The sequence below is a fragment of the Rhopalosiphum maidis genome, chromosome 1 (genome assembly GCF_003676215.2).
Source record: "Rhopalosiphum maidis isolate BTI-1 chromosome 1, ASM367621v3, whole genome shotgun sequence".
Taxonomy (NCBI): Eukaryota; Metazoa; Arthropoda; class Insecta; order Hemiptera; family Aphididae; genus Rhopalosiphum; species Rhopalosiphum maidis.
Window position 1 is genome coordinate 16,486,745 of NC_040877.1, and position 26,985 is coordinate 16,513,729.

Below are 26,985 nucleotides of genomic sequence, written 5' to 3' on the forward strand. Positions count from 1 at the left end.
AACATATAAAGGTACGTACGTACACAAATGTTATATTTTCTGTCAAATAAGTAAAATATTATTTAAAACGTTAATTGTTTATCAATTTATAATAATTTATATACACAGTTGATTTTCAATAACCGGACATTTCAATAACGCATATTAATTTATTTCCTCGTTGTATAAATATGTAATTCACTGTGAATGCGTGTCTGTGTTTAGTACCAAAATGCGTATTATTAAAAAAAGTTCAGGTTCTATTTCTATAAAAAAATGGGTTCTATTTTTCCTTAAAATGTATTAAAAAATAAGTAAAAAACCAAAAACCTATGATAATTAAAAAAAAATATTAATTAATTCTGACTGTCATAAGAGTATTTTTAAAATAATAAACATTGTAAATAATAACTTTCGAATAAGAAATTGCATAATAAGTGTATTTAATTAAATAAAAAATAATTATGCCATTAATTGTATATTTTAATAATAATTGTACTAACGTTATAATCGTATTTACTATAAAACATGTCGAAGAGCGGATAAACGTTATTACAATTTATTAAATGCACATTTATTCAAAATTTTATCATATTTTCATTTGACGAAATTACGAAAACAGAATCGTCTATTCAAATTAGTTTTACAACACTTGTATGTAATCAGTAACATGAATATTAAATAATATAACTTACAATACTTTTTATTATACTTATATCCATATTAATATTATTATTTGTAATGGATGACATTAAATAACCAAAACAGACTTAAATAAAAAAATAAAAATGATTTTACAATAAATATCTGTCATGTCTGTGAGATTTTTTCACCTGTGAAATATAAACGTTATATAGTTCGCTGACATGTGTATTTTTATTGTAACGAATGGTCTAATTATTTAATAACGAATCAATTTTCAACTAGTCTAGGTCTCAATATTTTAATCGTTAGAACGTTAACTAAACATTTTAAAATTTATAAAATTTATAAATACTAGGATTGCGAGTTTTCGGATTTCCCAAACCGTGTTTATTATTGTTGGTTGCTAAAATATAAAACAAAAACAATAAACGAGCTTTTTATAACTGTGTTTTGTGTAACATTATTATAATATTATATTGTATTGACCCGAATAATGTCAATTTTATGTAAATAACTATTGTTTACATTTTTAAAATATTGTCCTTATTGTTATTTTCGTTGATGATTTTGTATGGTGACAACCCAAATAATTTGTACAAGTTTCAATTGGTTTTTTTAAACCATCAATAACACAATATTATTATGTGCTGTATTGATTTCTCAGAATTAAAACGAATTTCTTGCACGTAAATGATAAAGCGTTAAAACTAAGTTATATTTATATAGTCTATTTACTTTGAAAATTACTTTTTATAACAGAATATTTTTTTATCCAAGCTAAATAGACTGAATTAAAAAAATTAATATTAAAAATCTCCCAATGTTTGAATTTTAACTTTTTAATCAATTTAAATGCAATAACCAAAGGTAAAATAAGTTTGATAAAAAAAAAAAACATTGTGTTTTAATTTGGATTTTTCAAGTAAAGTTAAAATAAATATGCTTTTTAATTCCATGTATAATTTTTCATTAAAATAAAACATATAGGATATAAAGTAATTTATTTGGCCATATTGCATATTAAGTACAGCGTGTACTTACAACGAATGTATATTTTTCAGTGTAAACTGTTAATATACGAGCTTTTTTTCATGTGAAACGCTACTTAAATTCTTCTTATTCACTTTTTTCGTCGAATATATGGCAAAATGGTTCTATAAATGTAGTATTTGAGGAATGTTTTTGTTTTATATTAAAGAAAGATAAACGGACAAACGAACTTATTAAAATGATAATTTGTTTAATACGGCATTTGAGTAAACTGCGTTAATATCTACCTGCTACTGTACAAGATCGGTGCCTAGAGTGTTCGTGAATTATTAATGAAACGTACTCACAATAATAAGTATTTGGCATAAAATTATTGTACACAATACACCAGTTTCGAATTAAATGTAAATTATATTTACAGTGGATACACTTTAAAGTCAAATATTCGTACGGAGAATGAAATATTTGCACGAATAAATATCAAGATCGATCGAATCTGTATTATACCACTGTAGTTCTCGTCAAATTTTCATAGAAATTAGTGTACAGTATTCATATAGGGCCAATCCTCTTCGAGGAGATATTTATTTTCAGTTACTTTTTTTATATGTCAGAATGCGTTGTAATAATTGTAAAGTAATTTTGCGTGTTTTATCTGTTACAAATATTTAGTAAGTAACATAAAAATGTAAGACCTTAAATCTGATCCTCTTTACACACATTATTCTTCTTTTCATACGTCGGTTACCGAAAATATAACAACAATATACAATAGACAGTAAAAAATCAATAGTTATACCCCAGTACCCCACAAATACATTCGGACAACGCTAGTTGAAACAACAAACAATAATAAAAACCACACTTAGTACAAATAGTATTCAGAAGATTGTGTAAAAAGAAAAAGAAAAAGAAAAGAACACTAAATTGTATTAAAATAAAACCGTGGTTATTGATTAGTAAAACCGAAACTGTAATTCGCATCTCCGACGTCACTACATCGCACTACCTACTGCGGCGATCTAATAATAATATTTCAAGTCTGTTTAAATTACTCTAATTCAATTTGGGCGGATTATTATTACAATTACAAAACAATATTCATTTTCGAACATAAAAATCATTTAAGTCGTTGAACATTTATTGAAATGATAATTTATTACTAAACGGCATACTAATTAGCAATGTTGATGAGTAACTATTAACTTAAGTTACAAATAAGCCAGTGTAACAAAATTACTTTTTAAGTAATTTTATGATAATTTAATCACATTTTATTGTAACTGTAAGTAATTTATACTAAATTACTTTTTTATAGTACAAAGATTAAAGTATTCGTTATTTTCTTTTCTTTCGTGCGAATATTCAAAAAGTAATTGATACTATAGTATGTAAATATATTATACAAGTACGATTTTCTGTCAATAAAATGTTTGTGGTACTTATTTTATAAAAAAAAAAAATATTTTTTATATGTAGTAACTTTAAATTGAGAATTCAAAAAATGTATTTTAATTTAAAATAAATATGAAATTATAAAGAATAAAATATATTAATCCATCATTGTCTTCTTTTATTCTTTATTAAACATTTTGTATGATTTCATATTGTTAATTGACATTACTTAGTTAATAAATGTGTAACATAATTATTAAGCTTCAGTGATATTTTTGAAAATAAAAAAGTAGTGTAACTTGGCTAGATAAAAAAAGTTCACTTAAATAATAAATATTAATAATAATTATTATTTTTGAAAGGTAATGTGTAATGCAATTTAATTGATGTAATGTTATGATTGAGTATTTTATAGCTTGGAATTTTGAGCAAAGAAGTCACTTAATGTTGGCAACCTAACTACATAGCCCAACACTCTTGGGGCTTGGTAATAGGGTTAGGTTGAATTGGAATACGTCTTTTTTGGTCTTTGAGACAGAATTGCCGGGTATTGATTTTTTGGTTAAGTTTCCTGCTGGAGTATAGGGCCATTGTTATTAACGAACAATTTTCTTTAAATTTTATTTAATTTTGATATTTTCAAAACATCAAACTTAATCACCACACATCTAAATTGGTTTAAGTAAGGTTTTATAGAGGTAACTAATATAACATTAATAATCGTCTTTAATTCGAGTTGTTAGTTATTTTAATGTATCAATCGTGAACTTAGCCAAATTGTTTTATAATTTTTTTTTGTATATTATAATATATTAAATTTTCAATATTGTTTCTAAATTTATGGTTTATTAAATTATTAATTTATTGATTCTCGGTTGAAATTTAAACAAAACAATTAAGAAACATCGATCTGATAGACTGTAGGTATTTAGTATTTGTATATTATTATTTCATGAAATCTGAACAGTATATTAATAATCCTATCAGCTTTACTGGTTTTAGATAATGCTCTTTGACTACGCATGCGTGAAGATTAAATTATTATTTAATGTTAATTTATATAACTGGCGAGTTTCAATTCGGGTACGCTGCACATTTGACAGATGTCAACCCAAAATTATGGGATAACTGATAAGTGAGAGTTAATAGCGAAAACAATAATGGTAGACTTAGTGGCCACAACCTCGACCATTATCTGTTACATGGTTTTGGAATATTACTTTATCATAAAAATATGAGTAAGTAATTTAATTTTCAAATGATCGTCACTTTATTTTCTAGTTTTTTAGTCTAAAAGAGCTTGGGGCGTTTTGGGGTACTTTTTTTTCGTTTTTCATTTTATCGTACAATATTCCTTTGAAATTTCTATGACGAAACGAACGTCGGTTGAACATAATGAAATACTATCGTACCTTTATACTTTGTTTTTATAATATTATGTCTATAAATACGTAAACTTTTAAGACGGGTATTTCGATTCGTATAAAATAATACATTTTAAAGCTTACGACGTCAACATTTTTCCATACAAAATGAAAACAAATGAAATAAAAAGTGGAATAAATATATATTTTATACGCGCAAATGAAATACTCGTACATAAAATTTCGTGGATGTAAAAATAATAAAATGTACCCAAACAAATACTGCGTTCTACTATAGCTTAAAGTTTAGAGATGAATTATAGTGATATTTTATTAGTTGAGAGATGCTTTTTCCCGGACACCACTGTGATCAGTAATGATCTTCTTATGTGGTGTTGTAGTTGTATATAATATCTATAAAAATACACTATAGCTATTTAAGGACCTCGTGTCATCAAATTAATTTTGTTTCACAATATTATTGGTTGAAAAATTGACATGGATATTTAAATAATTTGTATATTTTAGTTATTACGGTATACGTTTCACCTAAATAATTTTTATATCCATGGAAATTTATACAACCCAAAACATGGCGGACAAACTTAAATTTTTTTGTATACGTTTTATTCATAAAGTTTTAAATCTAGATGTAATATATACAACTATGGTTTTATACTACTAATTACTATCGTCTATCATCGTAGAAAATATTTTCGTAAATAGACAGAAAATAAATTGAGCTTTAGACAATAGACTATTATTATAATATTAGAAACTTTAATAAGATCCCAGTCTGGCTTCGTGTATTATGGAATACAATAGAATGCCATAGCCTATGGGTATATATAATAAACAAAAAAATATATATTAAAATACATACTCAAATATCAAATCGAACTATTAATTATTAAACTACTTTATATTATAAAATGTATGGTTCTTAATTTTAGCACTTAAACTATAAACTTTGTTAATTGGTTTTTATTGACGGTCAAAAAAAGTAAATTGTTAACATTTTTTTATTTTACTATGTTTGCTATCTTATTTACTTATACTATCAATTGGGAAAATATAGAAAAATAAAATATCCTTTTAAACAATGGTAGGATAAATATCTGGACAAACTAAATTGAGCTTTTTACAAACCAAACAATATATAAAAATCAAAGGTTTCGATTTGTAAATTAATAATAATTTATTTAGTAGGTACCTACACCTACGCTGAAATTGTTAGACCGAAATTGTCGTTTTTGATAGCTAAAATATTTAAACTTTCAATTTGTCAATAAACATTATAGTTAATTTATTTCATAAATAGTTGTGATTTGGCTTAATAACTAAAACTCGGAGAATATAGTTTTCAACAAAATTGGATTTTCGTAGAATACAAGGAATTTTAATTAACATAGAACCACTATCGTTTTATATTTTATGTATTGTGAACTGTTTGGTTATTATCTTTTATTTAATTTGCTCGTGTACAACGTAATCCCAGGGGATGAAACCGTGGAACAGAACGATCAATTAAATGTGGCTTTTGTCTGAGAGTATCCTTCCTTCCGACGGCGGACAAAGCGATAATCGTTGAACGTCTTTCGAGGCATTTTTTATATGTATATAAAATTGAGAAAAACTAAAATAGGGGTTGTTTTACACAATATGTCAAGCTCATTGTTGGTGAAACTAATGTACAACGTGTGAATAAGAATTCCATCAATCTAAAACGTTCGTTTTAAGCCTGAAAATCATGCATCAAACGCGGACGTCGACCAAATACGATATTTTTCATTCGATCACAAAACCAACATGTACCTATATGTTCTGTATATATATAATATATATATACCTATTTCATGCAACAGGCGTAAATCAAACCTTCAGGTATAAAAGAATTGGATTTTAATTTTATTCCTCAGAAAATACTATATTTTCTTTGTTAACCACAAGCCACGAAACACGAACGGCGCACTAGACGAAATTGATGGTTTAGTTTTGTATTAGTTTATTGTAAATTTTTTTGAGAGTTAACAATTACAAAAACAATATTTTATATTTTTGGACTTCTAATCTCTACAAATACGTTTATTTTACACGACAAACATAATTATAATTATTTTCCCTCGCGTTCTCGTTCTCGTATTTATACAGTTAAAATAAATAATGAGTACGATACTATATATAGACTAAAATAATAATTGTTGTATGTATACATATCATTATATACATTTAAGATAATGTAATATTCCCCACGTTATAAAAATATGTTAATTAAAAGTTAAGTTTTTTAAATATAATTATATTTTAAATTAAAATGTTTGAAATATCAAAAACAATATATGCAATTTTAATTACGGATATAGTGTGTAGTGAATTTTGATTTGTTAAAACAAGCTATAGCTGGTTAAAAGTAATTTATTCACTTAACCTGCATAATAGAAATTATCTTTTTTGATTTTTTGTAATTATTATTTATTTATTTATTTTAATTTATACTATAAAAAAAATTTAGTTTAAACTATTTATTGCAGTGATAAAAACATTCATAGTTTTATGGATAAATATTATTTTAATTTTAATATAATTTATATATTATATTGTAATTTTAAATAGTAAAAAATCAAAGAAATATATGTGATAAAAATATGTTTGCAAATTCGAGATGATAATAGCTAAATATTAAATGTAATAAAAAATAATAAATTACACAAATTTGTTTTTGTATTGTCATTTTTAAGACAATAAAATACGTTATGTTTTTGAAAAAAAATAGAAGATTAAATTAGAGCTGTTCTCAAAATATTTTACAATAAAAACTCATTAGATTATAACATTTGAGTATGGAGCATTTTTAAAAACTCTTAAAATGCTTTTAGCCACTTTAAAAATATTGGGTATCATTTTATACCTCAGGATGTGTTGCTGTACTGCCTCTCTATATATATAATATCTAATCCTTCAAAAACTGTATAATCAGTAATTTGTAACTATGATACACGTGGGTGTTTAGGGCTTAATAAGTTATTATGGTATTAGTGTTATTTAATGAAACATATTTTACATTAAAAAATTGTTTATCGTGTTGTAAATATTATTATCATCGCAAGATATCTAATATATAATCAAAGTACATACCTAACGGTCAGTGCAAAGCGCATTCGAGTGTTTTTTTTTTCAAAGTTAAACTTTGACTACGCCATGAAGTGCTTCATACACTTTATCTTCACCGGCTTCACCATATCTCCGTACTTTGTATTCAATGTATAATATAATACAGAAAATAACTTTGTCTGGCTCTTTTAGTATTCGTGTTTTGACAATGAGTTCGAGGGAGAAAATGCCCTGCTCGCCGGAATCATATCGGAAGTCGACAATAATGGAATAAAATATATTCGATTCGACGCGCCGTATTATACTGCAGTACTCTTGAAAAGTCTATTCGATACGGTACAGCTTTCAAACATGATGTTCCAATTATATTTTTTTTTCCGAGCACAAATGTTATTCAACCGATAAAGCACAGTGTAAAGTTACCAAGAAGATCAACCATCATTTATTACGAAAAATTATTGACATCGTGTGATTTATTATTGCGAACGCACAATATCACGAATTATTGTCCGTATTCATATCATTTGTAGTAATAAGTACAAAATAAATGTGTATGCATGTAGACGGAATACGAATAATGTTTAAATTTAATTCCATGTACATCCCGTAGACTGTAGAGCATAATAAGATGGATATTGGTTTTAAGTTTAGATGGATGTTTTTATTGTCTTCGGAAAAATAACTGCTTTTTGCAGTGTTACAAACATTCAAACACATCAATATAATTCCTCTGGAGATTATCGCGTAGCCACAGCTGGTACTTTGATAAAGCTATTTAAATAGACTCTATTTATTTATTTAAATTACATTTAGGTAAATAGAAATTATCGCTTTTATGTTGAACCATTAATTTTTTTTTTACTTTTTACAATTTAACTGGAAATCGCAATAAATGTGCGATATATATATATATATTTTTTTTTTACTTTTTTTATGTAGTTTGAATTTAAAAGAACCAATTAATTTAGTTAATTACCATTTTAATTATTGAAAAAATATAATTTATGTATCAATGTGCCAATAATTGTATTGAACATGCTTATTTAAAAAAATAACGATTGTAATAATTAAAAAACAATACAAATATAATTTATTTATAATGAACACATATATAAATTGTTCATTTTAAATTAACGAATGCAAATTAATAGAACGTTTCTAATCATGGTAATGATCTCAGTATAGAATTGGCTATTAAAGGACATCACAACCAGTTTACGAAGTATTACCGTTAACGTTTGATGTTTATTTTCTTCTTATAAAACACTTAAAAATAAAAACATTCAACATATTTACTCGTTCAGAATTAGTTTCATGTATATTTTAATTTTTTGTTAATCGGTTTAGCGTCTAAGATATTCATGGAGTTAAATCTAAAAGTGAAACTAAATTTAATTTAATTCGTGATTTAAATAAGGAATTATTGTACACATAGAATATATTTTGAAATATATTTCTATGAGCTTGAATCAAAACGTCTGGTAGGTAATAAAGAAGGATTTTAATGACTAATTTACTATGCTGTACGATATAGGCTTCTGCTATCAAATGTCCAATAAATTTATACGATATATTCCTACTTATAATATGCTTATGCTTCTCGCTTGCATTGCTTTTAATTATTATACATAAGTTTTCTTAAAATACTGTTTTGTATCGTTTTTAATTACGAATTTAATCGCAACTTGCTGTTATCCTAATTTAAGCATTCTATAAACATTCATTTAGATTACAAGCATTGCATCTTTGTGCATATAATATACATTTCTACAGTTGGAACAATATTGGGATAAACATTTTGATATAGAACATGTAATTACAGTTATATATATTTTAATTAACATACCTTAGTAATGTTTAAACACATTTATTTTGTATCTACCTATTTACTTTTGTTTTTTTCTGAATAGATAACTAAGTATTTATGTCAAGTATTAATTTTTATATTTAACTACACACTAATAATTTTATGATAATGTTTATTTATTTATTATTATGTTTTTTTTGTCCCATAATGGTTTCATAAATTAAAATAATTGCTATTTGAGTGTCAAGTGTGTAAAATATTAAGAAAAATTCAATCAACCAACAATGATTGTTAGTTAGATATGATAGCGTGCTTAATATTTCTGACAATGGTCTATAATATGTTATTATTTGCATGCACAATTTATTTTTTGAAATAAAATTGTAACTTGAATTTTATTGGGAAATATCATAACTGTTTATTATTTAGGTATTTTATTATATTTTATTATTACCTAGGTAAGTAAAAGCATGTTTTGACAAATTTATCACTTCAATGAAATACACAAATAAATAATCCGTGGAAATGTCGAGTCTCGTGGATAATTTATACGCAGTAAAATAATACAAATAGTTTTCTTCTCTATAGGGATCCGACCTCGGTTACCCGCAGAATTACCCGTCGTGTTTCGTTAGTTTTTCAAAAATTCCCAGTCAGGTACTAGAATATTTAAAAAATTCCATCAATAATAATGCAGACTATGGAAAATGTTTAATCCATAAAGAAGTTTTGTGGAATTTAAAAAGATATTCATCTAACACATAAGATAAAATTAGAATCCGCTAATGCAAAATGAATAGATTTAAAAACTTGAGGTACATTAATTAATTAATATACAATACAATCATAGTACTATAAATCTTACAGAGTAGAAAATTAAGTCAATAACTCAAATACTTAAAGGTCCTTCGATATTGAAATATATATATTATACAAATAATTAATATATATATATATATATTACATTACATAAAATATTCAATTCTGGACTAGTTACATTTTATAAAATCGAACACTTCACGATAATATTATGTACTATTCTAAATAATCCTTGTTGGAATATAAAAACATAAAAAATAGTTTTAATGTTTACGAATTTTGAAAAATAACCATACCTACTATAGTTTTTACTAGGTAGTAAAATAAATTAATAAGCGATGTTATAATGCATATTATGTTATAAATTCCAAAAATATAATTCATACTTTTATTGATAATATTATGTAAACACTTTCCGAAATCGTTGTATTTTCTAGGCGTTAATTCATCGTGGAAGTATGTTTCTATACATTATGATTATTTTATCATTATGACGTAATTTTATGGTAAAATTAATGTGATTTCCATTTTCTTCCATAATTTGAAGTCATTAAAACGCAACATTTTTAGATTACAAATTTATAATATTTATTATTATTTTTTTTATGTGAACTCGACGAAAGTCGTTGTCAAATAAAATATTAGCATTTAATAAGTAGTGTGATTATTATAGTAATATAATATAATAAATTTTATGTTTGTAGAATTGAACGAAGCCGTTCACAAGGCGAAAGAAGAAGAAATCCAAATACCATTCGGAGTTGGGGTGGCGGGAACCGTGGCGGAAACAAAGCAAGTCGTCAACATCAGAAACGCATACCAGGTAGGGGTAACAATACGATTTACGTGTACCGTTCTGTTTGTGATGGCAAATTAAAAAATAAACTTCTTGAGACCCTTTTAGTGCATTATTTTCAATCTGGGTACCGAAAGTGTGTTTGGCGTATATTGTCTGGTCGAATGATTAATATAATATATTATTAAGGCTAGGACTTCGATACCTAAAAGGTTGTATAAAATATAAAAATACCTTGGAAATCTCAAACGATACATTAAAAAATCGTTTTTAATATTCTATTAATGTGGAGATTGTAAAAGTGTATACCACTCTTTTATATAGTATATAGTTGTCGATTGTATAATAATTAAAATAAATTTGTTAAATTTGAATTGAATGATTTATTTTACAATAAGTAATATCGTAAGTAATACGAGGTGGGGTGATTTAATTTTTGTCAAACAATTGTATTTATTATATTATATTATTATTATTATTTTTTTATTATTTACCCTAATATAAATAAATGATATTAATTTTTGAGTCAATATCACCGTAACATAGAACAGTGTAAATAGGTTTATGATAATATTAATGGATAGTAATGTTAGTATCTTAAAATTAATTTACATAATTTGTAAAGTAATCCTAATATACCTACGGAATAGTTTAAATTACCACGAATAATGTTTTCAAATTATAACAAAATAATAAACATTTTCATTCATTGTTTAAATTTAGTCAAAATGAACTTCAAATTTCTATTATATAATGTATTATAATGTATTATATAATGTCTATTATATTATATAACTATAATTGTGTTATATCTTATGTACCTATTTTTTTTTTTAAAAGATTTAAGTTCCAGAAGAACTGTTTATGAGGAATATTCTATTGAATTTAACCTAACCTTTGTTATACAAATGAAAAATTTTGTAGTTTATTTAAAAAAAAATACTTATATTTTTTAAATGTTCGTAATTTAAACTAATTTTGTAAAAATTTAAATTTCAAAAAAATTATGCCTATATACCTATTTTTTTCATTTTTATATTTTTAAAAATATTGACCCAACGAATCCTTTTTTTATCAAGATTCACAATAAAAAAAAAAAAAAAACTAAAAAAAATCATAAATCTCTCATTCCAATAATACAATTAAAAAGGTCCATACATAAAATATTATTATTTAAATATTTGGTGAAAAATTCATGTAACTAACTATGGTTATTTGTTTTTGAATTACAATAAACTAAAAACTATTTGCAGAAAACTAATTGAGCGTACAAATTACCGTTTTCTTTAATTTATTTTTGTTTTTCTCAATTAAAAATAAAATATACAGAAATTTTTATTTTTGACTTCCCAAAATACCAAAAAGATTCAATTTTCTACTAGAAGTAACTAAAAAGTTGAAAATTGAATCATTTTTACTGTTCTGAAAAGCGATGATGCAAAAAAAAAAAGCATACATCTTTCTAAAATCAATAAATTCATTGCTTTGCTTTAAATCTTGATAAAAATAAAACACCAGTGACTTGAATTTTAAAATTTTTATAAAGAGTATACGATTCAATACGCTTCAACCTCTAATCTTAATTTGTATCATATAAGTAATCACCAATTTATTTATTAATATTATTTTTCTTTTTGTTTAGGTAAGTACACACAATATTTTATTGTTTTGGGCAAAAGCTTAAAAATAATGAAAAATACTATAAAAAAACCTAAAATTTTTATAAATAAAAAAAATACATTTTTAAAGTTGTATTAAAATAACCAGTAGGTACATACGCCGTACTATCTATGTATGAATCACATTTTCCACTCACGCGGCTACATTATTAATCACACACACATACACACACAAAATGAATATACGTCAAAATCCCTGCTCTATATTTTATTATTACACGCTATTACACCGCCCGCAGGTATCATTAAATACGAGTACAATGAGTTTTAATAATAAAAATAAAAATAATACTTAGATATAAAACAGGAATATAAAGAGCAGGTGACAAACGAAAACCTATAATGAGTGATTAAATTGCATTATATACCAGCCCGCGGGCATTGCCGATTGAGAGGATGATCGTATCACAATGGTATTACTGCGTTGATCTCCGTCCTGTACCCACGTTATTAATTATCTGTCATTATCAATGGCGACCGCGTATTTTGAATCGAATAGTACAACGTACGATTTTCGGTATTAACCATTTATAAAATATGTATATCGTAGTGTGGTTGTCGTATATTTGTGCAGTTTTTATGAAAGTATAAAACGCAAATTGGCCCGGGTTCAAATATTCACTGAATGAACAACGAAAAAAAAAAAGGTTACAAAACATTTTATACATAATAGCCTGACCAAATTATTCGTTTCCAAAAGTTCAAAAGTTACGATAAACGATGCTAGTTGTATTGGTATGTATTTTATCTCTTCGGTATCAAATTACCATAATTTTCAATCAACTGTTACTTTTTTATTGGTTTCATAAATTAACTTTTATATTTATTACAGTTATATTTATAACAATAAATATCATACAAACATACTGATATTCTCTTATTTAAAAATATGTATACAATGTGCATTTATATTTTTTAATTTTTAAAGTTTGGTTTCGATCATTATTTTCAATGTTATAAAAGTTTGTTTTTAAAATTGATCGTACCCATCAATAAAATTAGACTTTCTAAAATAAAATTCATATATTAATATAAAATTTTTTTAGGATATAATAAAATATGACTCATTCAATTATTATTTACTGACGTACTTTATATAATAGGTATCAATAAAATTGTAAGTAAAATTTTACTTTAAATTAAATTACAAGATTTAAATTTTATGTGTTACTATGTGAAATGTTTACCAATAATTTGATATTGTTCAAAATCACTAAAATAACAAAAACACTATATCAAAATAATGTGTTATATTTTCAACGGCTTAAATTAAAGATTCTAAAAACACTATTTATAATTTCGATTACTTTAGTTTTGTATTTATTCTCACATTCATCTTTAGGGACAAGTATAATGATTTAGAAGGATAGAGAATAAAGTGGATAAACTTTTCAAGTACTCGGGAAAAAAAACTTTTTAACATAATTTTAAGGAAAACTATAAGAAGAAAGTTTTCTTTATAATGACATAAAGTTATCGAGTCCATAAATTTTTAAAGCATATTATATTTCAATAATGTTTTGGTCAAACTTTTTTTGTTAAAAAAAAAAAATAAATAAATAAATTAAAGTAATTTTTTATTCTAAGAAATGTATTTCCAGTTAACACCTCAATATACACGTCTTAATAAGGTACTCAAAATTGGTAATTTTATTTCATTTCAAATACTTATAACATCTTTCATTATTTTATTTATATAAATTTTAGAACTATTTTTTTTTTTGTTTATAAATTTAATCAAGTTAATTCATGTTATCATCATTTTAATATTTACATTTTCAAGGTTAATAATATTATAGTGAATGAAAATTAAGAGTTAATTAAATTATGATAATGATAAATATATACCAATAGATTTTTTGTATAGTTGGTAAATCAAGATTATTATTGTAATTATCATAGGTATTACTGTAGAAAATTATTCAATAATAAGTTTGAATAGATATTGATATTCTATGCCTGCATAATAAATCATCTAAATCGGAATTTAAATGAGTTGAGCGTTAAATTATATGTTAAAAATAATAATAATAATGATTTACATAAAATATAAAAATATTTAGGTAATATTATTTTAATCTAACCACTTGGAAAATATAAAAAAATATGAAGTAGGAATAAATTAATATCAATAACTATAATTTTAAAATTATCATAAGTCCCATATTTTTAAAACATATCATTGTGTACTTTTATACTTTATGGCTAAAATATAATAACTCGAAAACTTTTTGTTTGAATTTAAAGTGATTTATACAGAAACATTTAAAAAATTCAATTTCCTTCCTACCGATTCATATAAAAGAGAGTTTAAAACAAGGAAAGTTAGTATTATCACTGAAAATTCCTAAAATTTCATCTAAAATAAAGGTATTTAAGTACAAAAGATAGTTAAGCATGCTCGTTGTATCAATCTGTATAGCTGCAAACATTTTATTATAATTATATCCATTATCCATATCATGTTAATTATTATTATTGTTATTTTTTCTTCATAAAATTAATTCTAGGAATTTTTTTTTCGATAAATGAAATACTTACAACAAATATGGTTTTCTAAGTGTTGATGGTTCGTATGTTGGCTAAGTAACCATCATAAAAATAATATACTCTAAACAAATAAATTGGCTAGTTTTCAAGATGTGTACAATTAAGTATCAATGTAATGACATTCAAATGGCAAAAGTGTAAAGTTTTTTTCTTAAGAAATATCCAAAGATACAACTTATCTTTAAATCTTTAATATTAGTTGTTTGTTAATATGATTGATTAGGTTTATGACGACATTCGAGTAAAATTAAATCAATGTAAAAACATATTTTTAAAAAATTTATTTTTTGAAAAATACTTATAATCTTCACAATTTTTATCTAACAAACATTTGATTTTTATTATCCTTTTTTAAAACTTACAGTAGTTAGATATAATTTTATAATGATATGATAAAATACATTATCAAAAAAAATGATTTACTAACCGATAACTATTAAAATCTTGTGTATAAATTGAAATAAGATTTATTTAGATAATGGTGTTGTATCTTACTGTATGAATTACATAATTATTATCTGCAAAAAAAAAAATTGTAAAATGGTTATGGGTTTTTAGGTTAATAAATGTATAAACCTACTATTAGTCAATATAACTAAAATGTTCTTATTAAACTATTACATTGATTTCGGTTGATACGTTTAAATGCACATACATTTTTATATAGCTACCTATTCGATAATAAAGCTAACAATATAGATATTTAGTAATATTTACCACGAAAAAAACTTAAACCAAAAAGTTTTTCATGTTGCCAAACCCACATAATAAAACTAATAATAACTTTAAGGTTTTCAAGTGAAATTTTAAATTTTAAACTGAAGTTATCTCTTAAGAAACTTTTCTGTGCGTTTTCAAATATACTCTAACATCAAATGAAAAATCTAAAATTCACTATTATATTATTATGAATACAGAAAAGAAGATTCAATATTTGGATAATTCAAAAAGAAATTCGTAATAATATAACATAATATAGTTGTAAAGTTGAAATATTTAGTAGTGTGTCATGGCAAAAAAGAAAATACTAAAAGAAATAATAGGTACTTTTGATATTTAGTTTTAAAGATTGAAATTATTGGTTTGTTCTATTTATATTCATGCTATCAACAATAACTATCATATATTATTGTTTATGATCTAACTATAACTATTGCCACATTCATATTCATTTTGTTTTGCATATTAGTTATGAGTTTGGAATTTATAATAGTATATTATTATGTATGAAAGTTATGTCATGTCATATTTTATACAACGCCAATATAAATGAACGTGATATTTCCCCGTATTTTCTGCTTGCAATAAATTGTATATTTTCACTACACCTACATGCGTTGTCTCCATCTTATTAATACAAAAGTGTAACACTGCAAATGTGCGATCAAAAGGAACCATCAATTTGTATGGATATTTTTAACCAAAGGTACTTTTAAAAAAACGTAGAAGAAACAATATTAATTAGGTTACTTTTAATGATTTTATTTATATTGTAATTTTAAAATGAATACTAATTAGGGATAAGATTAGCAAACAAAATTAAATAGTAAATTATTCATTTAATTTTGCTAAAATGTGCTAAAACATGATAAACTATAGATTCAATGAAATTATTATCAATATTGATGCTTTCCTATTATATAGAATATTATAAGTTATTATAACTTTGAATATGCTAATAAATCAATCCACTCTCAAGTTAAAATTAATGATAAAATGGATTGTGTTGAATACAAATTCGCAATATTGAGCGTAAATATAATAATAATATTGAGAAAACACATGTGAATGTGACATATTTTTAACCAAAATAAGTTGTGTGAAAAAAAAATATCACGAGTTGAATGATTTATCAAAATATGTTGGTAGATCTTAATTTGGATATATAATAATGTAATTATAATCCACATTTTCTGTTTGTGCATAATGTAATCACTAATCACGATTTAGCATTTATTTTAAATTATCAAATTATTAAATTGATAATTTTGTAATTTTATTATTGCCTTTAATTTTTCGTGAGTTTGAAACCTAGCTTATAATTTTGCGGATGGGACAATATATAGTTAAGTTATATATATATATATATAGTTTAATCAATAGGACGGAACGCCTCCAATGCCACTGGCACACTTACGTAGAAGTTAACGTCTCCAGAGTAAACAGACTTTTTGGATAGGACTGAGTGCGGTGGTGTGTACATAAAATATTTAACAGTACTAAAATCCTTAAGAAAATTGTTCGAATCATGATGTACATAGTACTTCTGAGTAAATTTTTTCGCGCATCTGGATTATATTATAATATATTGTCTGTGTAAATATAAATATATATATATATATTATATATGGTGACTCTTTTATCGAACAACACTCATTATTTTAAAATATAATATTAACGTTTTTGACGGGTCGAGAGTCGGGATGTAAAAATATTATAAAGATTTTTATGTTTTGAATTACTAATCCGAAAAATATTCTGCTTTATTTTAAAAAATGTTAATACATTTTGAAATAATGAGTATTTTTCGATAAAAGAATCACTCAGCAGTATAGCAACAGTAACTATATTTACTAATTGAGTTTATTTTTTTCGTAATGTCCTGATAAATTTTAGTACATACTTCGACGCATGTGTTTTTTACAATATAAAACATTAAAACGTGTTTATTAATATTGTTGTTGGTATTTAACTTGTAAAAAAAATGTTTAATATATTTTCAGAATTAGGAAGATTAAAATTTTATTCTCAAGTTAATTGTTTGTGTATTTATATTCACAACGAAATATTACAGCAAAGTAAAGATTATTATAATTTATAAACAGATGTTATAAACATATTGTACCAAATAGTTATTTAATATACTGGGGAGAGCAATAAATATGAATATGTATCGAGTTTACAATGATGTGTGTTTTGTTATATTTTTGTGTCTGAAGACACTTTTATAATAAAAAAAAATGCTCCGATTTACAACTTTGAGGTTGATTTCTGGAAGCAAAATGAATCTATTTAATACTTTTGTTTTTTTAAAAATAAACCATTCTAGCTGAGAATATTTTTTTTTATGCATTTATATCATTAAATTAAAATTTTACACATTTATTAGACTATCACACATCAATTACATATCGAATAATGAAGTATACTCGACAACTACTGTATAGCAAATAAATAACAATTTAACATTTCATTTAATTTAAATTATTTTTTAAATTTAATTTTAACGTTAATACAAAAAAAAAACCATGCCATATTTATTTTTACAAAAAAAATCAACATCAAGTTTGCAAATTATATTGTAATTAAAAATGTATAAATTGTTCAATAACTAAGACTTGAAAATTTAATACAAGATTCTTCATATGAAATAGACTTGAATAAAACTCAAATAGACATTTGAATCAATATTTTGCTAAAACTGAATACTTAAACAAAAGATAACGTTTTTAGTTATTTTAATGCAATTCAAATAAATTTTTGAGACAATATTTTTACGCACATTATAATATATTTTTATATTTTAATAATATGGGTACCTACGCAATGACAATGTTGAATTATTTTATAAATTTTAAGTTGTTGCCTAGTTTCCTTGTAGTTTATACCGTATTACTAATATTAAAATTTATTGTTATAGTAGTAATTTATATAATATATTATGATAAAATAATATACTTAGTAATATAGCCTGATAGACAGTCCAGAATTATTATTTTTGTACGACAATAGGAATATACTCGTTATCATTAAATTTAAAATTAACACATATATTGGCATATTGTAGTGATGTAATCAATGACGATAGGTACACTCGACTCAAAGTGTTCAGCAGATTAGTTAATTAATTTTATTTAACCTATACACTTTGTACAATTTATAAGAATTAAGTGAGTTAATTTTGTCCTAAACGAAATAACATAGATAACTTTAGGTATCTAATTTAAATGTAGATAGGCACTTTATATGTTAATTTTTTTTTAAGCTTAATTTTCGACGAAGGGCTGGCATAAATATGCGATTTTTATATTATACATTCAAGACTGAATAAATTATTACAATTTTTAATTTTTATTTGAAGTAAATATTGACTAAACAATTCAGTAAAGCACTTTTATGTTATTTGTACTTATTTATAAACTAAGAGTGAAAATAAAAACATCCAACTTATTCAATATACCTAAATAGTTATAATTTGTATTCAATATAATTCCTTCTTAGAAATATCAACAAAGTGAAATAAATACACGATTTAATTTGAAATATTATATTATTATACTTTAAACTTTAATTTAATATAATAATATGATTGTATATATTAATAATTAATATTATGATTTACGTTTATAATACGTATTTTTGTTCAAATAAGTCGATTTGAATATTTTTTTTTCTTAGAAACTGTCAGTGCCATTACAATTTTTTAAATGAGTAAAAAGTTACTAGAAATGTTTTAGAAATTTGAGCTTTATAATTCAAATTTTTACCGAGCTACGCTTAATTTATTATACTACGACGCTTACATGTTTCTCTGTTTTTCAAAAGTGAAATATTTTTAATTAAAGGTTGCTATTCAAAATGTTGTTATTTTGTTTAAATATTCAACGAGCTAGAATTTCATATAAATTTTAAAAGAGCAGGTACTTAAAATATTTTAATTGAACGTTTATTCTGTTTTGGGTTCTTAGAAATTTCGCATACCTAATGAATGTATTTATTTTTAAGAGAATAAAAATATGTTTACTGTGAAAAAAATGGAATTTATTTGTTACCAAAGAACAAAACAACCGATATTTTCTTATTAAATCAAAATGTAGACTCCTAAACACGTACGGCGCTCACGTTCACATAACATAGAATATCGTTTAAGCTATATTGGCGAAACAATATATATGTATAATAAATAATATATCTACAACACACGTGTGTCATGGTCATGTTTTTGTTTTGTTTTCGATGTCCGATAATGAATCGATTTCGAAACAACCACTCTTTATTCAGCGCTGGTGCCTATACATCACAAAATAGAAATAATAATGACTGCAGTAACTTAACGATAATGGTACATGTACCACGGTACCTATATACCTATAGAAGAAAAAAAGTGTTAAACTCACGTTTTACACGTTTTAGCTACAGTATGCCGTCATGTAGTCGTAATATTATTCCGGGTTGCATATTATGTTTCATCCACTGTGATATATGAATGCATAATACATTAAATTACGAAGTACGAATTGATCATTTCTTTTTTAGTACATCAGACCTTTCGATGTATATTATATATCGTGTAACCGAGTATTTTACGAGGCCGTGTTCGGTTTATCTAATAATGATATTCTAAACTCATAAAATGGCGTGGTGGCCCAAAAACGAATACATCACAGATGTACAGAATGATTCGCCGATTACGTTCACCCCATTGTATCCGAAAATATCATACATTTATTTAAAACACCGAGTTTTGGATTCTTAAGTTTGCCATACTTTTAAGTAGGTACTCAAACGTTTTTTTTTATGCTGCGAATGAAAAGGGGTCTCAGGCGAGTGTCCAGTGACGATATAGACTTGGTTTTTTTAAGCGTTTAAAATATTGTAGAATCTTTGTAAATGAATAAGGCGAACCAATCGAAAAATCAAATTTTGAATAGATGCAAAATCAAACGAAACGACGGGGATGTGCGCGGTCCGTGGTCATTCTGTATATTATACGCGTGGGTTCTGAGAATTTTTTATGCTCATTAATACATAATATTTTTATATATTTGTACAGGACCCGCGGTTCAACCGGGAAATCGATCACATGACGGGTTACACGACCAATTTGATATTGTGCGTGCCGATCTGCAACTACGACAACGACGTGATCGGAGTGGCTCAGATAATCAACAAAACCGACGGCAGCCACTCGTTTACCGAACACGACGTCGAGGCAAGTAATAATACGTATTTAATATTATTATAATCGAATACAAACGACGGACAGTCAATATAACGGTATATTATAATATTAAATTAGGCATTGTTGTAATAGTTGTTGTCATTGTTGTTGTTGTTGTTGTTGTTGTTGTACGATTTGATTAATAATAATAATGAACAATATACCTCAAAACAATCGTCATTTCACGTCATCACTATACAGTGTGATTATTTTAGAGATAAACACTAATTTTCTCGAAACATTTTAACGTATTTGGGAATTTTGTTTTTTTTAAATGATTTGAAATTGTATCAAAACAACATTTTTTCTCTAAATATCGTTATAAATTTACAAGTACTTAATTAGAATTTAGATAAGCCGAGTTAAGTGGAAAGGGGTACACTACTCCTATTAATTTCCGTCTATGGCAGAAACACATCCTGTATATTTTGGTCCGGTCGGTTTGATTGACGATCGTACTCGTGTGCTGTTATTTCATGTAGCTATTAGTATTGTACAATTGTTTCGTGCTCCTGTTAAGTGCTTATAACCACTGGGTTTTTCTCTGTTATTCAAAAACGATAAACACGATAATAACAATACCGACGTTTACATTTGTACTGACTCGTTTTGCGTGTGTAGATATTCCAGAGGTACCTGACGTTTTGCGCAATCGGAATACAAAATGCTCAACTGTTCGAAAAGTCTATACAGGAATTCCAGAGAAATCAAGTAAGCGATCAATATATTCTCTACAATATAAAATATCGGGTGATTCATATTATATTACAGTAATTTACATACAGTCGACGCTTGTAAAATATTATGTAGGTAGTTTGAATAAAAAACATGAACTATAAATATTTCAGGTTTTATATTATGTCGGTAAAATTATATTTTAATGTTATACGGTTATATAAAAATATCGATGAGTGGTTTAATGCAATAAAAATCTACGGAACACATAAAACGATTTACCCTTTTTTCCACTCTGCAACACTAAATAATAAGCTCCCTGTGATTATAATGCTATATATTATGTATTAATAATAAACCGTTGATTCGATTTTTGATAATTTTATATTATAGCAGAAAAAAATATTTTGCATCGAAGTGTGAAATTAAAAATTAGTGATGGTAATAAAAAAAAAAAAAATAAATAAATAAAAAATGAATTAAACCAAAAAATAAACCATTGGGGATAAATATTTAATAATATATATTTCCAAAATGAATTTATAGAAATAAATGAGTGTTGTATTGTGTTGTTAAACGGATCACCCGATAACTCACACACTCAATAATATACGAATCTACTTGGTTAAAATATATAAATATATTATTATGATAAAATAATGTACTTATATCGTTCGGTGAAATGGCAATCGGTGTGATTATTATTCATTTAAATTTGGCTTAATGCAAATTTTATGTGAATGAATGTCTTACTTTTATTTCCGAACAATACTGTTACCGTAAAATATTTGATTGATTCATTAAAGACTAATTAATGGATTTTACCGATGTATTAAACATTTTAGATGCAATATAAAATAATATAATACTTATAAAACTGATAATTCTCTGAACTGGTAGCCTTTTAAAATGCTTTTAACCAGATTAATCTAAAAATTGGTAAGCAGATATATATATATATATCTAGCAAAAGATATATAAAATAATAATCAATTTATAAATCAATTTTTTTTTCAAGTAGTTAATTAGTTAGATGGATTTATCAACTCGTATATACTTTAAAATACTTAAAACTATTATTTGATCTTCAAAGTTCTATTTTTATAATGTATTGAATGACATTTCTAGAAAAATATTATTCTTTAGGCTACGAAATTAAAAATGTATGCTGGAATTCAATTACGTATTATTCGTATTAAAAAGTTAAAATATTTTGGGATAAATAGTATAAAATTTAATTTTGTAACAAAAAAAAATCATATTTCCAAAAAAATATTAATACTTTGCGAGAATATGATGTAACTGTTGTGAAAGGTAATATTATTTTCTTACAGGATATTCTCTGCTCACAATGTAGTGATATAGTCATATCACTATTCTCTTAAACCAAAATAGTCTAAAGATTATATAAAATGCATAATATACTTTTATTTTTTTTCAATATGATATAATGATTTTGGTTTTTTTATTTTATAAAAGTATTTTAGCTGGTATGATAAATGATTTTCTTAAAAAAAAAAAAAAAATATGATGTTATTCAATATTTAGGCTAAATCGATGAATGTAGGTAAAAAAGAAATTTACTTAATATTTTCTGCTATGACTTATGAGTACCTATAATAACGAATATTCTACGAAAAGATTATTTCTGCAATTTCTCATCGCAATATTATGCATATTATAATAGTCACCGCTTTGGGTTCTACAACTTGCGGCGTTTCTTCTTTGAAAATGAAACAGTTCCACGTCATATTTTGTACTTTAAATATTATATTTTTTATTTCAATTTAAACTAAAATTAAAGATTTGGTTTTTACTGAACGTTTCGTGGCTTATGATATTATTTACTATATATTTCTGTGAAATATAAATTTAGACAATTTAGTATTTGAATCGTTATTAAAGGGAAAATTGGAGTAAAATAAATTGTGCTAGATATTTTTAAATTATTTATTTATTTATTTATTTAAAAATTATAAACCTTAAAATAAAATTCAAATATTTTTCTATAAAATACAAAATATACTTTTATATAATTTCCTTGTATACTCTGCTTGAATGAATTTTTTTAATCTTTTAATATTTAATTTAAATTCTTACACTTCTAAGCAATCAAAAACCCGTTTTCTTATTTATTTTTAATTTACATAAATTAAAAACATAATTTATAATAATTTAATTTTTTTCTTATTAAGAAACCTACATTTAATAATGTCAACAAAATTGTAATAATGATACTTGGACAAAATCTGTATACAAATTGAAGATTCATTTTTACGTAACAATCAATAATCTAAGTGTAGCATAGATATACGTATTATATTATGATCCCGATGAGTAATACATAACAGTTAATATTATTTATTAATGACTTTTAATAGTAGTAATAAATTAATTTTGGTAAATAAAATTATCGATTTTGGAATATTATAGGATTTGAATTATAAAATTTTATTTTAAATTCATTATAGGTTTATGATTTATAAACCTCAAAAATATGTGTTTCAAAATAAATACATTATTATGCATAGTATAAAATTATTATTATTTGTATACCTATTGATTTTCAATAAACTAACCATTTAATTTTCTTAACGTCACTTTATAAGATACGTTAAGTTTTGGAAAGTGTTTTAACTATCACTAACAAACTCTCTTATAAATCTCTCGACATTAAAGTCATTTCAATAGTTCTATAAACTTTTAGCTTTAGTGACTTAGTGTTTGATGCCATATTTTTTTGGGAATAATTTGATAAGTTAAATTTTATTAATAATAAAATATAATAATAAAATAATTTCTTAGATTATAAATGTCCAATTTTAAATAATATATTAGTTTAGTATCTTTATTAAAGTACATAAATAATAAAAGGCGATTTGAATAAGAAATAAAAAGAAATGTATTGCATAAAAAAAATGTTGTTTGTTATCCCAATATTTCGATCATTAATGATATGAAAATGTTCAATGCTATGTTAATGATAAGTAACGACCCGAAAAATTTTTCTAGATGTTACTCAGTTTGGCTAGAAGCATATTCGAAGAACAGAACAATCTTGATTGTCTAGTATCGAAAATCATGACCCAGGCCAGAGATCTGATCAAATGCGAACGTTGCGTCGTCTTCCTGCTGGACTTGGAATGCGAAGAAGCTGTACGATTTTTTTTTTTGGCAACGTTATTTTTCAATTCATATATGTGTGTGTATGTGTATGTGCGCAGTTGTGTGTGTACAGTTTATTTCATTCCTTTATAGAGCCATTTGGAACACTTTGGAGCCAAGCCAGGGAATTATTCGCTGGAAAAAAAAGCGTCTACCAAAAACGTAATAAGACTACGAACAAAAAATAATAATAAATACATATATAAACAATAAGGGAAATAGTATATAATTTACTGAATACAATTTAATATATTTTTTAAAATATTTTATAGAGCACCGACACGTTGGCCGAGGAGGTTGCTGTTACTCAAGAACAGCAAAAGGTTAGTTTATTGTTACACCGCAATTATATAGCCAATAGGTGTATTAAATATATTATAATATGCATAAGCTAATCGTCTTTATTGTTTTATAACAATTGTTTGAAATACTCGATTACCCGTGTTGAATTAACCATCAACACTTTTTTAGGACGTCAATTTCACCACGGTTTTTGAATTGGGTTCGGAACTCGGGGTGAAGAAAATCAATAAAAACGTCAAGCCGTCCAAACTTCTTCAGATAGCGCAAGAAGTGGCCAGCTCCACTCAGGTAACGCAGTATTCGAGTAAAACGATATGCAGGTACATAAGTACTAATTATTTCGTATATACCTGTCGGTTTGTCGCACATATAGTTATTGAACATAGCGGACGTACAAGTTTGGGCCGCCTCGTTAAGCCGACAGCCGAGCATGGATAGCGATGATGGATGCACGGATCAAGTACCCATCAAGTCCATACTATGCATGCCGATATTAAACGGCAAAAAAGACGTGATCGGAGTGGCGCAATTGATAAATAAGGTGTGTGCGTATTGATTTGTTCCGAAAACATTCGATAACTCTGCGTTTTCAATCATAACAACTGTCTCCGTTGTTTTTTCTATTTAGACAATTTAAACTTATACCTTAGATTATATTATAATAGAGATACAACTATTATAATAAATGCCTACGCAATAATCCATTCAACATAATATTTAATTACGTATTTTAATTTAAATTATACGGAATCGAATGCTATTTAATTATTTCAAAATATTGTTGTTAGTTATTATTGATTTTATAATAACAATACAAAGAAACCTTGTGACGTATTACTTAAAATCCAATAAATATCTTAAAAATAAAAATAAAATAATCGTATAGAGTTTTTTTTTTAAAAAAAAAAAATCAAATACTGTATATCAAATTTTATTTTCGAGTATAACATACATTTGACAACATTACAAACCCAAACGTTTGGATTAATAGTGCTATTTTGAAGCATGTTAAATTTCAAAAATTTAATTATCTTAAAACGAAACAGAAACATATACATTGTTGGTACAAAACTTTTCTGGATATATAAAACTAACAATAGAATCTTTATTAAAATATAATACACTGTTTATACATAATATATGGTATGTACCTATACCATAATAATTGTTATAATATATCTTTAACATCGTTAACACTAAACATACATTAGTGGACGGAGACTAATGTACATAAATGTTACATTTACTTATTTGGTTGTTGTTGTTGTTTTTATTTTTTTAATTTATAATTAACAGAATTTACTGTGATACCGTTTCCATAATATTTGTAACAAAATATTTTGTGGTTTTATATAGGAAACCGGCTTTCCGTTTACCGACTGTGACGTGGCGACGTTCGAAGCTTTTGCTATATTCTGCGGTCTGGGGATTCATAACACGCAGATGTACGAGAGCGCATGTGAGTGTCGTTGGCTTATTTTCATGGACCACAACATGCCTAAAACAGTTCCACAATAATATTTTATTCGTGTTTCAGGCAAATTAATGGCTAAACAAAAAGTTGCGCTCGAATGTCTGTCGTACCACGCGACCGCGTCAGTTGACGATACCATAAAATTAGCGCAAGACAAAATTCCTTCGGCCGAGACTTACAACTTGTATAGGTATCTAATTTGTTGATTATTTTTTTTTTCAAATTAGCTTAATCCGACAAAACATAACACATCCGTTAACATGATAGATACATAAATTATTCACGCAAATAT

At 25.0% G+C, this 26,985-nt stretch overlaps 1 protein-coding gene across 5 annotated transcripts in view; it reads left to right on the top strand.

Annotated features, from left to right (window-relative positions):
* The window catches only part of LOC113551005 (cGMP-specific 3',5'-cyclic phosphodiesterase), an 83,221-nt gene that overhangs the window by 46,379 nt on the left and 9,857 nt on the right, over positions 1-26,985 (top strand). For all 5 annotated transcript variants that reach the window (XM_026953003.1, XM_026952996.1, XM_026953011.1 and 2 more), the window contains 10 exons: positions 10,815-10,933; positions 20,909-21,067; positions 21,698-21,787; positions 24,764-24,907; positions 25,010-25,078; positions 25,189-25,239; positions 25,388-25,507; positions 25,593-25,760; positions 26,576-26,678; positions 26,757-26,883. In XM_026953003.1, the coding sequence (XP_026808804.1) occupies positions 10,815-10,933; positions 20,909-21,067; positions 21,698-21,787; positions 24,764-24,907; positions 25,010-25,078; positions 25,189-25,239; positions 25,388-25,507; positions 25,593-25,760; positions 26,576-26,678; positions 26,757-26,883 (1,150 nt within the window). The remainder of the gene's footprint in view (positions 1-10,814; positions 10,934-20,908; positions 21,068-21,697; positions 21,788-24,763; positions 24,908-25,009; positions 25,079-25,188; positions 25,240-25,387; positions 25,508-25,592; positions 25,761-26,575; positions 26,679-26,756; positions 26,884-26,985) is intronic.